This window comes from Canis lupus, chromosome 12 (assembly GCF_048164855.1).
Source record: "Canis lupus baileyi chromosome 12, mCanLup2.hap1, whole genome shotgun sequence".
Taxonomy (NCBI): domain Eukaryota; kingdom Metazoa; phylum Chordata; class Mammalia; order Carnivora; family Canidae; genus Canis; species Canis lupus.
In genome coordinates this window covers 40,719,872-40,737,578 of record NC_132849.1, presented here as the reverse complement: position 1 = coordinate 40,737,578, position 17,707 = coordinate 40,719,872, and the positions used below count along the sequence as shown (strand labels likewise).

Below are 17,707 nucleotides of genomic sequence, written 5' to 3'. Positions count from 1 at the left end.
TGAAAAAGACAAATAAAATAGACAAATTTCAGAGGATATGATCAGTTGCATGGTTATTTATCTAGTCATAGAGATATGAAATAAATGTCCCCAAAATGTATGTTTGAGGATCTCTAGAATGTTAATAAAACTCTGAGTATTATGCTAAACACAGAGTATTGCATTGATGGCAGTGACATGGAAGAAGAAATTCACAAGGTGTTCCTGTGATTTTTATGAAAGGGAGAAAAACATTTAAGCTCAAGGAAGTAGAAAAGATTCAGAAGCGTAAGTGATGTATAAATAGATATGAGAAGACAAAGGCACAAAGGGGAAAAATCATCTTCAGAGGAAGGTCCAAGAGCTAGACTGATGCAGTCATTTTACTTCCCTTTCTGGAATTTCTGAAACATACAGACTGTTGGAAAAAGTTTCATGGCACAGCCCCACAGGTCTTGTTACTCTAGCTCTCTTCCCCCAGGGGAGCAACAGATGTTCTCACTTGGAATGAAGAAATATCTTCTACCTATCAGTACTATTGAGTCTAGAATCTTTTTTTTTTTTTTAAGATTTTATTTATTTATTCATGAGAGATGGAGAGAGAGGCAGAGACATAGGCAGAGGGAGAAGCAAGCTCCTCGTAGGAGCCTGATGTGGGACTCGATCCCCAGACCCAGGATGACGCCTTGAGCTGATGGTAGATGCTCAACTGCTGAGCCACCCAGGCGTCCCAGTCTAGAACATTCTTTATGCATATGAAGACAATCCAGAATTAATATTTGTGGAGAATGTACCACTTTAAAGGGAGTATAATATTAAAAAATGGAAAGTTTAACCTCCAAGGAATATATAATTCTCCTAGGAGAACTTAAACTATGTTTACCTACTATCTTTAGAGAGATTCAAGTCTATATTGCAGAGAGGCTGTTTAGTGCACTGGTTAAAAACATTAGCATTGGAGCCAGACTGCTTGTCTCTGAAACTGGTTTTTACTGCTGATTAGTTCTTTGAGTCTTAGTGTACCTCAGTTTTCCTCATCCATTATTAAATAGGATAATAATTTTACCTAATTCATAAGGTTCTTGAATAATTGACTTAATGAAAAATGCTTAGAATAGGATCAGGCATATCCTTCAGTAAACATTTTTATTAAAATTGTTACTCTTTGTATTTGTCATGGCTTATATGTTTTGTTTGTCCACAACAATTGGCTGCTATAAAAAGATCCAATTGGGGACGCCTATGTGACTCAGTTGAATGTCTGACTCTTGATGTTGGCTCAGGTCATGATCTCAGGATGCGAGATGGAGCCCCACATTGGGCTTGGCACTCAACAGTGTGGGGGGAGGGTGGGTCATGAGATTCTCTCTCCCTCTGCTCCTCCCCTCCTCACATGCACAGACATGTGTGCTCTTTCTCTGAAATAAACAAATCTTTTAAAATAGAACCAGTTGTAAGTTCTAAAAATTAAAATTTTAATTTTAAATTAAAAATTTAATGAAATTTTAAATTTCATTGCTGAAATAAACTCAGTTAATAGACTGAGAATCAGATTAGTGAGGTGGATGATCAAACCAGTGGATTTTCCTTGAGCCCAATGTCAATTGAAAGGAGATGAAAAGTATGAGAGGACAAATCCAGAAGTTAACAACTAGCTAACATAAGTTCAGACAGAAAGTTAGAATGAAGAGAATATATTTTCTTAACTAATGGAAGGAATATACCCAGTGTTAAAGATGACTCACATTGGAAGAATGTAGCAACTGCTGAGCAGAATTAATGAAAAAATCCCATACCTAGACTCACATGGGGAACATTCCATGAAACCAAAAGTAAAGAGAAAACCATGAAAGCTTCCAGAGGGGAAAGAGATTAGGTTATCTACACAGATCAGATTGATGTCAGATGTCTTAGCAGCCATATTAGATGATGGAAGACCATGGAAAAATAGCTTTGAAATCCTCAAGGGAAAATGATTTGGAATTTCAAGATTTGTTTTAGCCAAACTAGCCCTCAAAATTTGAGAACAAATATATACATTTTAGGAATGCAAAGACTCAAACATATTTTGAAAGAAATTCCTTCATGTGGACTAATAGAGGACATAAGATAAAAGAAATGGTGACAAGCAAGGAAGCTGGTGAACTTAGAGTTGAGTCTAAGCAACTAGAATAGTTTCTGTGAAGCATAAGTACTGTGTTAGTAATAATAATAGCAACTTTAGGGAACTTTTGGATGGTTTATATAAATTTTGAAAACAGGACAAGAGGAAAGCATACTTTTTTGGGGAGGGGATTACAGTTTAACTCATGCTGATATAATTATAGAAGTTTGTCAAAAATGGAAAGCTGAAAAAAATTTTAAGGATGACCATTAAAAGAACAAAATAGAGTATACAGTTTCCAAACCCTTGGAATAGGAGTTAGTAGACTGCTCCATAAAGGGCTAGGCAGTAAATATTTTAAGCTTTGTGGGCAATACTCTTCTCTTTCCTGCCCCTGTTCCACTCTGCCACTGCAGCATGAAAGCAGCCATAGACAGTCTCTGTAAACAGATAGGTGTGGCTGAGCTCCAATCAAACTTCGTTTATAAACATGAAATTTGAATTTCATATAATTTTCATAAATTAAAAAATATTCTTCTTGACTTGTGGGCCATTCAAAGCCAGTGGGCTGAGTTTTGTCCATAGTTTGTTGACCTCTGCATTAGAGAACAAAAGAAGGGGGCAGAGAAAACTTAATAATTTCAACTAAAGACAAAAAAGGGGAAAAGGTGGACAAGAAATCCTCAAGTCTAACAAACATGAAACATAAATAGTTATGTCAGTAAAAACAAAACAAAACAGTTCCCCTAATAAATTGTGAAGGGAGTAAACCTTTCTAGTAAAGACAGGTTCTCAGATTGAGTAGGTCATGATATATCTGTACAAAACAGTGCTACCTGTTAATAGTCATTCCTGTAACAGTGCAGTTAGCAAACTGTTACTGCTTCACCTTGGGATAAGGACATAAGCAGGGAAGAGTACTTGGGAACGGTTAGAGTGTTATGACATTGTTATAACTTCTAAGTGTGTGATTGCTGTTCTAGTAATTCATTTTATTGCATTTTACACAACCGTTAGTAATGGTTCAGAAATTAAAACAGGTTTGAGAAGCACTAGTAGAGAATACAATGCAGGTATCAAAAAAATGAAGTAGATCCATATGTATAGATTCGTTAAATGAAAACAAATCACAGAGCAGTATAGAGGTACCATGTTAAGTTTTTTAAGATCCCAATCATGTATGTAATGGATTTTTAAAATGTGGATCAATTCACATCCAACTGTTAACTGTGGTTATAAACAGAAGTTATGATTGTTGGGCCTGCAGTTGATGGATGTGGTAATAAAGTAGTATTTTCTTGTTTGAATCTACATACTTTTGTATTGTTTGACATTTTTTTGTTTGACATTTTTTTACAGCAGTATGTTTTCATTTATTGTGTAATGCTTTTTAAATATTTTATTACTCAAATTAAATGATCTTGTGGTCCTTTCAATACTTGGCAATTGAATATCCATATGGAAAACAAGATCTTTAACCTCTACCTCACACGATACACAAAAATTAATTTGAAATGAATTATAAACCAAAACATGAAAGTCAAAACAATAAAGTTACTAGAAGAATACATAGAATAATATCTTCACAACTCTGGAGTAGACAAAAATTTCTTAAGTGAGACACAAAAAGCATCAGCCATAAGGACAAGATTTGTAAATTGGGCCTCATTAGTATTAGTTGTTAGGTTCATAATAAGACACCAGTAAGGGAGAGAAAATTCAAGTAACATTGAGAGATGATATTTGGCATATTATATCTTTGAAACCTATAATTTTCTGTGTGTGCAAAAAGTTTGGAAAGACACTTAACAAAAAAAAAGACATTGATGGCTACTTTGCATGTGAAAAGGCTCTCAATCAACATTGATAATCAAAAGAGAAATGCAAACTCACACTATTATACCTGGACTAGAATGGCTAAAATTAAAAGACCCACTAAGAGCTAATGTTGGCTAGGCATAGATAAATCAATTAGAATGCTTATATGTTGCTGGTAGAAGTGTCAGTTGGTATAATTGCTTCAAAAAACATGCTGCCTACTAAGGCTGGGCATACACATAAATCCTGTGATATAGCCACTTCCCTCCCTAGTATTCACTTGGAAGCTGGGTGCTTATGTTCAAAAAAAGATAGGAAAATATCCATACTAACTTTCTTCCTAATAGCTAAGAAATATCTCCATCAAGAGTATAAGTTGTGGTATATTCATGTAACTGACTGTTGTACAGCAATACAGAGAAAATACTGCTACCTGTAACTACATGGATGAATCTCATTGGCTCAAAACTGAGCAGAAGGAGCCAAAGACAAAAGAATACCTACAGTGTGATTTCATTTACATGCTTTATGGTAAAAGAGGTCAAAATAATGGTTTCCTTGGTTGGGGGGTGGTACAGTGGTAACTGGCCGAGGGGCAAATGGGAATATTCGGGGATGCTGGAAATGTTCAACACCTTACTCTGGATGGTGGCCACATATCATTAAGCTCTACATATACACACTTAATATCTGCACACTTTACTGTAAGTTATACATTAATAAAAAAAGTTTAAAAAAGGAATGCCTGGGTGGCTCAGTTGGTTAAATTTCTGAGTCTTGATTTTGGCTCAAAAGTCATGATCTCAAGGTTGTGGGATCAAGTCTTGCACCAGCTCCGCATTCAGCAGGGAGTCTGCTTGGGATTCTCTCTCCCTCCCTCTCTCAAATAAATAAATCTTTTAAAATATGTTTAAAAAAGAAAACTCCAACTTATGCTTTACCTTGTGATATGAAATTGTGTCAATATCCTATGCCAAAATTTTAACATATTCAAGGGCTTTTCTTTTTAGGTCTTACATTCTTTTCCAGTTGTCTTTTTTTGTAGGTGCATTGTTCTGGTTTAATCATTGTTGCTTTGTAATACATTTACTGTTTAATGATGTCTTTCCTGCTCTCATTCAAATTCTCACACACATTCATGCCATAGGAATTTTTATTATAATTACATGAAACTAATAAATTATAAATTTGGAGATCATTAATATGTGGGTCAAAGTTCAGAAACATGTTTCTCAGCATTTCCTCCCAGTTCTTTAGTTGTCTTTATGTGACTGTACAGGTTGTTTATTTTTGTACATTTTTGTTTGGCTAAGGTGAATGGGAACTTTTTTGGTTACATTTTTATTTTCCTTCATATAGTATTACTATAACTTCTTAATCTCAGTAATGAGAATAGTTATTGTTTATTGACACATTGTGCTAAGCAATCTTATTTCTTACAACAATCCTTGTCAGGTAAATGCTATCACAGTATTATGCTCATTTTTACATTTGGGGTCAGTGAGGGACAAAGACTGAACAGCTGCTTTCTGGCAAAGGTATGATTCTAACCCAGGCACTCTCACTCCAGAGCTACACTGTCAAAAAATACTACACTGTAGGCCTAGGTGTCCTCAGTGAAGGAGGAGGGACAGGTAGGAAGGCTAAGTGTGGGATCAAATCTAGTACTGATGGATGTGACTGACAGTGGTGAGTAGTAATTGGATGTATAGCAGCAAGACCTATCCTGAAGTCAATTGTTGGGTATACATTAATTTATATTTGTAGACTACAGTATTCTAGTTTGGACTTATTCAAACCAGATAGGCTTATAATTTTTTAAAACCATTAGCAAATAATTTAATGATAATTTTATGTATTCCTAGGGTACCATTGTGTTTACCAAATAATGTTAGCTATTGTTTTAGTTGTGTTCTCTGTTTACAAGGAACTACCACTATTTCCCTCTAGTTGAAATAAAGATACACTTGACCATAAGGGAGATGGACTCTTGTGGATATCCAAGAGGTGGATCCATAGACTGGCCAGCCCTTGCGGAGACTAAAGCTGTCATCTGTTCTGGATTAAAATCAACTGTAGGCATCTCAGCAACAGAATTTTTAGCTCTTTACTGCAGTGTACTGTTTTTGTCTTCCTTCAACTGTCGCTATCATAATATATGCTTTTTTCTTTTGTCCATCCATTTGTGTTTATATTGTTTATATTTTCTCCATGGTCCTGTAAAATTTCTGATAACATTTGATTGGCCATGGTAGTTATTGTGTTTGGGCCAAGTGTTTCCTGGTTCATAGACTGTTGAACGGACTGTAGATTGGCTGCCTTAAATCAACTTTACCACAGTAGTTCTAGTCATTTCTGGCCAGGGAGGGATGGCTGGTTAGGTAAACATGGCTCATCTAAGGCTACTACCTCTTTAGTAGTAAGGTTGATCTGCCCTAAATATAAAGGGAATGTGATCACAGTATGTATTCTGGCTAATGTGTTCAGTATGCATTATACTTTTCCCTTTTAAATAAAATCTAGGGTGCTTGGGTGACTCAGTTGCTTAAGCCTTTGGCTCAGGTCATGATCCTGGGTTCCTGGGATCAAGTCTCACGTCAGGCTCCCTGCTGAGCCTGCTTCGCCTTCTATCTCTGCCCTTCTCCTCTGCTCATGTGCATGCTCCCTCTCCCTCTTAAATAAATAAAAAATCTAAAGAAGTGGCTACAATTGAAAATAGCAGCTGAATTTAGAGGTTGAGTAATACAGAAGGGGAAATATTGAAGGGAATGCTTGTATACATGATTTGAGAACAAGGATCTTACTGTTTTGTAAGCCTGATAACATGTTGTGTATCTTTTGTGAATAGCTTGCTTGAAATGTCTGGTTGGGATTATTAAAACTTTAGAGGAGTTACTGATAAATATTAGGGAAGTTTTTTTCCTTGCTATTTTAATAGCTAGATTTGACTTGAACAAAGGTTTTTGAGGATTTTGCAAACCCATGAATTTAGCAAATTCCTTTAAAATATTCTCTGGTCTATGCATTTTTAACACAAGATCAGTGATGAACTTAAGGTATGTCATAAGCTGCCTATTAAGATAGTAAATGATTTATGATAAAAATTGAAATATTCAATATTTATTTTTATCAGCAATAAAATTATATGTAAATGCTTGTTGTTAAATTGATTCTAGGTTGGGCCATGCAGGCTGCTGCGTATATCTTCATTCATAGGAAATGGAAGGATGACAAGAGCCATTTTGAAGACATGATTGATTATTTTTGTGATATCCGTGAACCACTCCAACTCCTCATATTCCCTGAAGGGACTGATCTCACAGGTAGGTAGCCTGGGATTGGATCACAGAATTTTAAAACATGAAGAAACTTAGAAATCACTTAGTCTAAACTTCTATTCTTCAGATGAAATAATTGAACACCAGTAAGATTAATGGCCCACCACTAAGGTCATTCACTCAGTGATCAGTAGCATATCAGAACCTAGAACCCCTGGTTTCCAGGCCATAGAATTTATGATGGACAACTCCAAGAGGTCATTATTCATACTTGCCCTCCTCGTGCTTTGTATTTTTAAGGTGCACTATATATTTTAGATATCAGCCTTTTACTTTTATAGAATTTTTAATTATTTTTATGGAACCACAACAAAACAAAACAAAACAGCCAGTGAAATCTTAAGAAGGACAAAACCTAATTTTAAAGTCCCCTTCCTGTTCTATATATTCTGTCCTCTTTCAAGAGACATATTCATTATGCTTTTTTTCTCAATTTTTTTTATAAGAAAAGGATATAATAGTAACCGATTTCATCTTTTGTTTTAAATTAATATGTTGGCTTTCTCTGGGTATTTTAAAGCTTTATCTCTAATTAAGCAGGAAAGACTTTGTCCTGTCCTCAAGAAAATTCAACCACCACTGAGTTGTGGAGGGGAACACAGGAGGACATATTTTGGACTTTTCTGCCTTCCCAGAAATTAAACTACATGCATAGGCCAAGAATGCCAGTGAATCTCAAGGAATTGTTTAAAAGATTAAAAACAAATACAGTCTTTTATCCTTACTGTGTGAGAAAGTGTGAGAAATCAGTGGTTCTCACACTTTTTTAAAGCATAGGTCATTTTTGCAGATGAAGCTGCCTGTTGCAGTCTGGGATTTAAGACAGATTGAAGAAGTGTTGTGATTGAATATTGGCAGGGTGGGGTAAGCTTGGACAGGAAGCAGTTCTGTGGAATCCAAGTCAAAAGAGCAAAATTTTAAAACTGTTAATCCCCTGGTTACTTCAAGAAACATACAGCAGAATTTGAGAAGGATCTGGTGGATAAAGGTCAATGCTGTACAAGAGAAGACAGCTTGAAGCAGAGTAGAGCTGAATTCTAAAAATCACAAATAGTATGGAGGGCTAACACTGAACTTGTCTTCCAAATCCTCAATATGAGATTAAGGCAACTAAGAGGTACTGAGAAGGGCTGCAGAGGGGGAGAACATGCTAATTTATGGAACTCAGTACCTACAAAGAGTTCAAGATGAAAAACACAAACTATACAACTATTTAAGTGAATGGGTGAATAAGCCATACTGTGCTACTGAGGGAAATTCAGGTATTTTGAGAAACATTTACCATTGATACCAAGAAAGAGCTCTTCTCTGTTACTGATGGAACAGAACTGAATGAATCATGGCAATTTTTACTTGATAGTTTTATGTACTAAAATAATGCTTACTATATAGGTTTGATTTTTATACTTAAGATTCTAAAAGTAGTTGGATCACAGAGGATAATATTGAGGATAATATGATTACATATTGTTTAAGCTTGAAAATATATTGTAAGTTATAAATTAATTGATTCCCAGAGCTAAACTACCATTAGGAAGTTATAATGTATAGATACTTGTATTCAAATCTTACAATACTTTAGAATGTATAATACTTAAATTTGGGGGTTGAAATATAACTATATAATAGAAAATAATTTACTGAGATGATAGATGGATTGATATTTGTGAATGCCAAAGCAGACACAAAAGAATGGCAGCTTTGGAAGTTTTTAGTAATTAAAAACTAATAGGAAAAAGAGCTCTGGGATTGCTGATACTTTATGGTATATTAATGCTAAAATGTTTATATATTAGGTCTTTAGAGCCTGTAAAATATATAAACTTATTAAAATCTTTTTCATTCTTATTTTTTTCTTAAGTGTTTTTTTTTTACATGATGAACTTAACACCTAATGGCATATTTTCAGGGTTCAGAGTACTCACCATTACATGATACAATCGCATGTTTTTAAAGTTAAAATGGTATTTATATTTTAAAACCAACTTTTAAAAGCTAGACTGTTTGCCAAATACAGAAAAAAGATCCGGAAGCTTTCAAGAAAAAAAAAATTTTTTTGAAACAGGATTATACAGGTAGTTTTGATCTAGAATAAATCATGGTCTTCAACTAAGTGTCTTGTTACTTCAAGGGTGTTTTTAGTTACCATAGTTAACTTGAAACTTGAGAATTTTAAGTCCAAGGAGAATGTTTTAGAACACTCTTTAAGTTCTGAGTCTAACTTGCTTGCACATTTTCAAATTAGTGTGTTTAATATAACTACATAAATTTTATCTTCATATGTTATTGTGGGTTATAACTTTTTTCTTGCCTATGGAAGTTATATATGTGAACTGGGGGAAATTTAGAAACATAGAAGAGAGGACAAAAATTGCTATAATCCCACTGCCCATAAACAAACACTATTGTAATTTTGGTCCATTGCTTTTGGATCATTTGGTCACATATCTGTGCATGTGCATACACACATGTGCATAGACACACATACATATAATTTTAAACAATTTTAAAAGTGGCATTACACCTTTCTTTGCACCTAATGTTATATTATCTCTCCTATCATTATTTATTCCTTGAAAACATGTGTTTTAAAGGTTGGGCAGTTTTATATCATACTGGTTTATTTGGTAGGGTTGTCTAGGGAAACAACCAATAGGATGTGTGTGTATATTTGTGTGTATGGTGGAGGGGGAGAGGTTGAGATTGAGAGAAATTGAGCTGGGAGTTGGGGATTTATTTTAAGGAGTTGCCTCACATGATTATGGAGGTTTGGCAAGTCAAAAATTTGCAGGGTGAGTTAGCAGGCTGGAGACTCAGGGAGGAGTTGTAGTTTGAGTCCAGAGGCAGTCAGTCTGCTGACAGAATTCTTTCTTGCTTAAGGAGGTTAGTCTTTTTCTTTTAAAGCCTTCAAGTGATTGGATATGGCTCACTCACAATATGGAGAGTAATCTGTTTATATGAAGTCTTCTGATTTAGTTATTAATCTCATTCACAAATACCTTCACAAAATATCTAGAATAATGTTTGACCAACTATCTGGGTACTCTGGCTATGCCAGTTTGATTCATAAAATTAATCATAACAATTGGTATACTGTAATTTTGAGTTCTTTTTTCCTGATCTGGAAAAGAAAGCTTTTCTAGGATTTAACAATTTTAATATTACACGTAATCACTGTTATACATAAATTTCATTTAATGAGTGCTCTGAAGCTTTATATACAAAATAAAGTCCCTACTTTTATGAAGCTTACATTCTATGAAGAAAGACAGACTAAAAAACCAGTTAATAAAAATATGTCAGATATCCATAAATCCTATGCAGAGAAATAAAGCAAGATAAGGACAGGGAGAGGAATAGATAGGGCACAGAATTCTCTTTTATATAAGGTAGTTAAAAGCAGCCCCTTAAATTTCTGTGTAAATAGAGACTAACCAAACAAAGCAAAAAACCTTGCAGGTGCCTGGGTACTAGGCATTCTGGGCAGCAGAAAGAACACTTGCACAGACCCTGAAGTGCAAACCTGCTTGGCTGGTTTGAGAACATAGAATGGCCGCCAGTAGTCTCTTTGGGGGTGGGAGGAGTGTTGGCCCTGGAGCATTACCAGCAGTGAGCTGACAAGACAGGAGGCTGTGGTCAGAAAGAGGGAGGCTGTTGCAGTTACTAATAATCAGAGTGGGGGAGTGGGTAAATGAAATGGAAATAGAAGGAAAAATCTGCATCTCTTCATGTCTCTGATTACCTCTACCTCAGCACGTTGTGACTCTATGTTTTTAGAACTACTTGTATTCCCATTCTATAGCAGAGTTCAGTTTTGTCTTCGGATCCCCAAAGTCTGTGATGAACTGGAAGAGGAAACTTCCAGTTTCCTGGAAGTAGTTAACTACTCGTCTTTGTACTGTCCCTGAGATTCCTCCTTCCATGGAAGGTCCTCCTAGCTGTCTATCACATAGTGTTTTGAGTTCTGTGCCCAGGGTATTCTCCTCAAATGAATGTGAGATGAGCTTATTCCTTTCCATGTTCACAGTCTATACTTTTATCTTGCTGGGGACTATGCATATTTAGTTCTTTAACTTGTTTCTTCAATTATGAAAATAGAGTGTCACCTTTTTAGAAGTGTATTCTTTGAATATTATACTGTTGTGGAATCCATACATGGTTTTTTGAGGTTTGAGGACTCTGTGATCTTAAATTTATTCCTAGGAAGGTTGGGTTTATATAGAGGAAGTTTTTTTTCTTATGACTTGGAATAGTCTGTAAATTTTAGGATGCAGCTGAGAGTTGCAGATTCTAACATCTGCTGTCATCAGAAGGTATTTCATGATCTCTCCCAGCAGTTGAGGCCAAATTTCTGAACACTACTTTTTCCAAATATATTTGCTGAATAATGGGTTTGGTTCTTCTTGGAACTTATAAAGTTACCTCATGGAATGGAAAAAGAAGTTTTTGCCAACAATTGGAACATATACTTGACTCTGTAACTATATTCAGCCAAACCATGTTCAGATGTTTGTACATGATGTGCTAATCATGTGCCCATTCTGTTGGGGAGTGGTTTTGGTTAGTAATATTAGCATGTTCTGTGCCTGAGCAAGGCAGACATTTCACTTTGCATTGAAGGCCTAAATTACTGGGTTAAAAGAAATGTTGAGTTGTTACATTTGACATATTGGCTACCTTTTTTTTTTTTTCTGGGGGTCCAGGTCCTTATATTTTATTACTATCTTAGTTTTATTAGCATCTTTTAATATTTCAATTTTTATTATGTATGGACTATTTTATGAACATTTTAGTTTATTTGTATTATAATTGTATTTCAGTTTTCATTGTATATTGACTACCTAAGGAAATCCTTTAAGTAATTTTAAAGATTTTTTTTAATAATAAATTTATTTTTTATTGGTGTTCAATTTGCCAACATACAGAATAACACTCAGTGCTCATCCTGTCAAGTGTCCCCCTCAGTGCCCGTCACCCATTCACCCCCACCCCCCACCCCCTGCCCTCCTCCCCTTCCACCACCCCTAGTTCGTTTCCCAGAGTTAGGAGTCTTTATGTTCTGTCTCCCTTTCTGATATTTCCCACACATTTCTTCTCTCTTCCCTTATATTCCCTTTCACTATTATTTATAGTCCCCAAATGAATGAGAACATATAATCTTTGTCCTTCTCCGATTGGCTCATTTCACTCAGCATAATACTCTCCAGTTCCATCCACATTGAAGCAAATGGTGGGTATTTGTCATTTCTAATGGCTGAGTAATATTCCACTGTATACATAAACCACATCTTCTTTATCCATTCATCTTTCGATGGACACCGAGGCTCCTTCCACAGTTTGGCTATTGTGGACATTGCTGCTAGAAACATCGGGGTGCAGGTGTCCCGGCGTTTCATTGCATCTGAATCTTTGGGGTAAATCCCCAACAGTGCAATTGCTGGGTCGTAGGGCAGGTCTATTTTTAACTCTTTGAGGAACCTCCACACAGTTTTCCAGAGTGGCTGCACCAGTTCACATTCCCACCAACAGGGTAAGAGGGTTCCCTTTTCTCCACATCCTCTCCAACATTTGTGGTTTCCTGCCTTGTTAATTTTCCCCATTCTCACTGGTGTGAGGTGGTATCTCATTGTGGTTTTGATTTGTATTTCCCTGATGGCAAGTGATGCAGAGCATTTTCTCATGTGCATGTTGGCCATGTCTATGTCTTCCTCTGTGAGATTTCTCTTCATGTCCTTTGCTCATTTCATGATTGGATTGTTTGTTTCTTTGCTGTTGACTTTAGTAAGTTCTTTATAGATCTTGGAAACTATCCCTTTATCTGATACATCATTTGCAAATATCTTCTCCCATTCTGTAGGTTGTCTTTGAGTTTTGTTGACTGTATCCTTTGCTGTGCAAAAGCTTCTTACCTTGATGAAGTCCCAATAGTTCATTTTTGCTTTTGTTTCTTTTGCCTTTGTGGATGTATCTTGTAAGAAGTTACTGTGGCTGAGTTCAAAAAGGGTGTTGCCTGTGTTCTCCTCTAGGATTTTGATGGAATCTTGTCTCACACTTAGATCTTTCATCCATTTTGAGTTTATCTTTGTGTATGGTGAAAGAGAGTGGTCTAGTTTCATTCTTCTGCATGTGGATGTCCAATTTTCCCAGCACCATTTATTGAAGCGACTGTCCTTTTCCCAGTGGAGAGTCTTTCCTGTTTTGTCGAATATTAGTTGACCATAGAGTTGAGGGTCCACTTCTGGGTTCTCTATTCTGTTCCATTGATCTATGTGTCTGTTTTTGTGCCAGTACCACACTGTCTTGATGACCACAGCTTTGTAGTACAACCTGAAATCTGGCATTGTGATGCCCCCAGATATGGTTTTCTTTTTTAAAATTCCCCTGGCTATTCGGGGTCTTTTCTGATTCCACACAAATCTTAAAATAATTTGTTCTAACTCTCTGAAGAAAGTCCATGGTATTTTGATAAGGATTGCATTAAACGTGTAAATTGCCCTGGGTAACATTGACATTTTCACAATATTAATTCTGCCAATCCATGAGCATGGGATATTTTTCCATCTCTTTGTGTCTTCCTCAATTTCTTTCAGAAGTGTTCTATAGTTTTTAGGGTATACATCCTTTACCTCTTTGGTTAGGTTTATTCCTAGGTATCTTATGCTTTTGGGTGCAATTGTAAATGGGATTGACTCCTTAATTTCTCTTTCTTCAGTCTCATTGTTAGTGTGTAGAAATGCCACTGATTTCTGAGCATTGATTTTGTATCCTGCCATGCTACCAAATTGCTGTATGAGTTCTAGCAATCTTGGGGTGGAGGCTTTTGGGTTTTCTATGTAGAGTAGTTATCAGCGAAGAGGGAGAGTTTGACTTCTTCTTTGCCAATTTGAATGCCTTTAATGTCTTTTTGTTGTCTGATTGCTGAGCCTAGGATTTGCAGTACTATGTTGAATAGCAGTGCTGAGAGTGGACATCCCTGTCTTGTTCCTGATCTTAGGGGAAAGGCTCCCAGTGCTTCCCCATTGAGAATTATATTTGCTGTGGGCTTTTCGTAGATGGCTTTTAAGATGTTGAGGAATGTTCCCTCTATCCCTACACTCTGAAGAGTTTTTTTTTTTTTTTAATTTTTATTTATTTATGATAGTCACACACAGAGAGAGAGGCAGAGACATAGGCAGAGGGAGAAGCAGGCTCCATGCACCGGGAGCCCGATGTGGGATTCGATCCCGGGTCTCCAGGACCGCGCTCTGGGCCAAAGGCAGGTGCTAAACCGCTGCGCCACCCAGGGATCCCCACTCTGAAGAGTTTTGATCAGGAATGGATGCTGTATTTTGTCAAATGCTTTCTCTGCATCTAATGAGAGGATCATATGGTTCTTGGTTTTTCTCTTGCTGATAAGATGAACCACATTGATTGTTTTATGAGTGTTGAACCAGCCCTGTGTCCCAGGGATAAATCCTACTTGGTCATGGTGAATAATTTTCTTAATGTACTGTTGGATCCTATTGGCTAGTATCTTGTTGAGAATTTTTGCATCCATGTTCATCAGGGATATTGGTCTATAATTCTCCTTTTTGGTGGGGTCCTTGTCTGGTTTTGGAATTAAGGTGATGCTGGCCTCATAAAACGAATTTGGAAGTACTCCATCTCTTTCTATCTTTCCAAACAGCTTTAGTAGAATAGGTATGGTTTCTTCTTTAAACGTTTGATAGAATTCCCCTGGGAAGCCATCTGGCCCTGGACTTTTGTGTCTTGGGAGGTTTTTGATGACTGCTTCAATTTCCTCCCTGGTTATTGACCTGTTCAGGTTTTCTATTTCTTCCTGTTCCAGTTTTGGTAGTTTGTGACTTTCCAGAAATGCGTCCATTTCTTCTAGATTGCCTAATTTATTGGCGTATAGCTGTTCATAATATGTTTTTAAAATCGTTTGTATTTCCTTGGTGTTGGTAGTGATCTCTCCTTTTTCATTCATGATTTTGTTAATTTGAGTCTTCTCTCTCTTCTTTTTAATAAGGCTGGCTAATGGTTTATCTATCTTATTAATTCTTTCAAAGAACCAACTCCTGGTTTTGTTGATCTGTTCCACAGTTCTTCTGGTCTCGATTTCGTTTAGTTCTGCTCGAATCTTTATTAACTCTCGTCTTCTGCTGGGTGTAGGATCTATTTGCTGTTTTTTCTCTAGCTCCTTTATGTGTAAGGTTAGCTTTTGTATTTGAGTTCTTTCCAGTTGTTGAATGGATGCTTGTATTGCGATGTATTTCCCCCTCAGGACTGCTTTTGCCGCATCCCAAAGATTTTGAACGGTTGTATCTTCATTCTCATTAGTTTCCATGAATCTCTTTAATTCTTCCTTAATTTCCTGGTTGACCCTTTCATCTTTTAGCAGGCTGGTCCTTAACCTCCACGTGTTTGAAGTCCTTCCAAACTTCTTGTTGCGATCTAGTTCTAATTTCAAGGCATTATGGTCTGAGAATATGTAGAGGACGATCCCAATCTTTTGGTATCAGTTCAGACCCAATTTGTGACCCAGTATGTGGTCTATTCTGGAGAAAGTTCCATGTGCGCTTGAGAAGAATGTGTATTCAGTTGAGTTTGGATGTAAAGTTCTGTAGATATCTGTGAAATCCATCTGGTCCAGTGTATCATTTAAAGCTCTCGTTTCTTTGGAGATGTTGTGCTTAGAAGACCTATCGAGTGTAGAAAGCGCTAGATTGAAGTCACCAAGTATAAGTGTATTATTATCTAAGTATATCTTAACTTTGGTTATTAATTGATTTATATATTTGGCAGCTCCCACATTCGGGGCATATATATTGAGGATTGTTAAGTCCTCTTATTGGATAGATCCTTTAAGTATGATATAGTGTCCCTCTTCATCTCTCACTATAGTGTTTGGGGTAAATTTTAGTTTATCTGATATAAGGATGGCTGCCCCTGCTTTCTTTTGAGGACCATTTGAATGGTAAATGGTTCTCCAACCTTTTATTTTCAGGCTGTAGGTGTCCTTCTGTCTAAAATGAGTCTCTTGTAGACAGCAAATAGATGGGTCCTGCTTTTTTATCCAGTCTGAAACCCTGTGCCTTTTGATGGGGTCATTAAGCCCATTCACGTTCAGAGTTATTATTGAAAGATATGAGTTTAGTGTCCCCATGATATCTATTCAGTCCTTCTTTTTGTGGATTGTTCCACTGGACTTCTTCTTAAAGGGGAATTTTAAGAGTCCCCCTTAAAATTTCTTGCAGAGCTGGTTTAATTTCAAAGATTTAAATATGAATTTCAGGAAATAGTTATAAAAAGTCCTATCAGTAATACCCTATTATAAAAATTCCAAAAATTACAAAAATTCTAGGATCTTTGTTAGGGACTAAAGTGTTTGTATCTTTTCATTTGACTCCTACATACTGTATTCAGTAATTACAGATGAATTAACTGCCATTTTATCAAATCTTTCACTGTTTTCTTATCTCATTTATCTTCCTTTATTTTATGGCTTCTAATAGTCTTTTATTTTTTTTAGAAAACAGCAAGGCTCGAAGTAATGATTTTGCTGAAAAGAATGGACTTCAGAAATATGAATATGTCTTACACCCAAGAACTACAGGCTTTACTTTTGTAGTAGACCGTCTAAGAGAAGGTAAGCACCCATCTCAAAAGGCGATGGTTTATGTGAGTGGCAACAATTGCTAAAATTTATGGGTAGCCCTTTAGAATTTATGAAGCATTTTTTCATATTTTTTCTCAAGATATAAGATACTGTGGTTTTTTACTAAGTTGACCCCATGTGCTAAAATGTCTTATTATGTATTCTTTTAAAATATCAGAGATATCTTTATAAAATTTTTTTCGTCCTCTTGCAATAGACAGAAAACACATACAATTAACTCATATTCTATTTTTAAGTTTTTTTTTTTAAAGCACCAAAACTGTCTTGAAAGTATCTTAACATACTATTGCTCTTTATAGCTTGAAAAGTATTTTTTGCATTTACTATTTCACTACTTCCAACAAATGATTCTGGTTGGTAGGAAGGCAAGTACTCCTTCCATTTTATAGTTAAATAGAACTGGCATACAAGGAGGTTAATAATTTTCCATAGGTGAGGAATGGAACCTCATTTTTCTGCTTCCTAGTTTGTAGCTCATACTACTATCTCACACTTAGTCAAGAGTCATGTCTATTGCTGGGCACATCAGGGTAAGGTGGTTCCATTGATGGTATCACATTTGTTTAAATGTTTACATTTTCATATTTGTTATGTAAAAAAACCAATTGTACATCTTATTTGTATCTATATATATTGATACATGTGTAGAGACAAAATAATATATATGAATATATATACATGGAAAATGAATTATCCAGAAACATGCTGAAGTGTTACTAATTTTACAAGCCCAGAGTCACCTAGTTCAAGAAAAATCTTATTTGCATGTTTCTGCTCTCCACTCTGATTTCTACCAAGCCATATTGT

General features: G+C 36.0%; 1 protein-coding gene across 6 annotated transcripts in view; it reads left to right on the top strand.

Annotated features, from left to right (window-relative positions):
* The window catches only part of LCLAT1 (lysocardiolipin acyltransferase 1), a 192,713-nt gene that overhangs the window by 104,351 nt on the left and 70,655 nt on the right, over positions 1–17,707 (top strand). For all 6 annotated transcript variants that reach the window (XM_072770666.1, XM_072770663.1, XM_072770662.1 and 3 more), the window contains 2 exons: positions 7,078–7,224; positions 16,754–16,870. In XM_072770666.1, the coding sequence (XP_072626767.1) occupies positions 7,078–7,224; positions 16,754–16,870 (264 nt within the window). The remainder of the gene's footprint in view (positions 1–7,077; positions 7,225–16,753; positions 16,871–17,707) is intronic.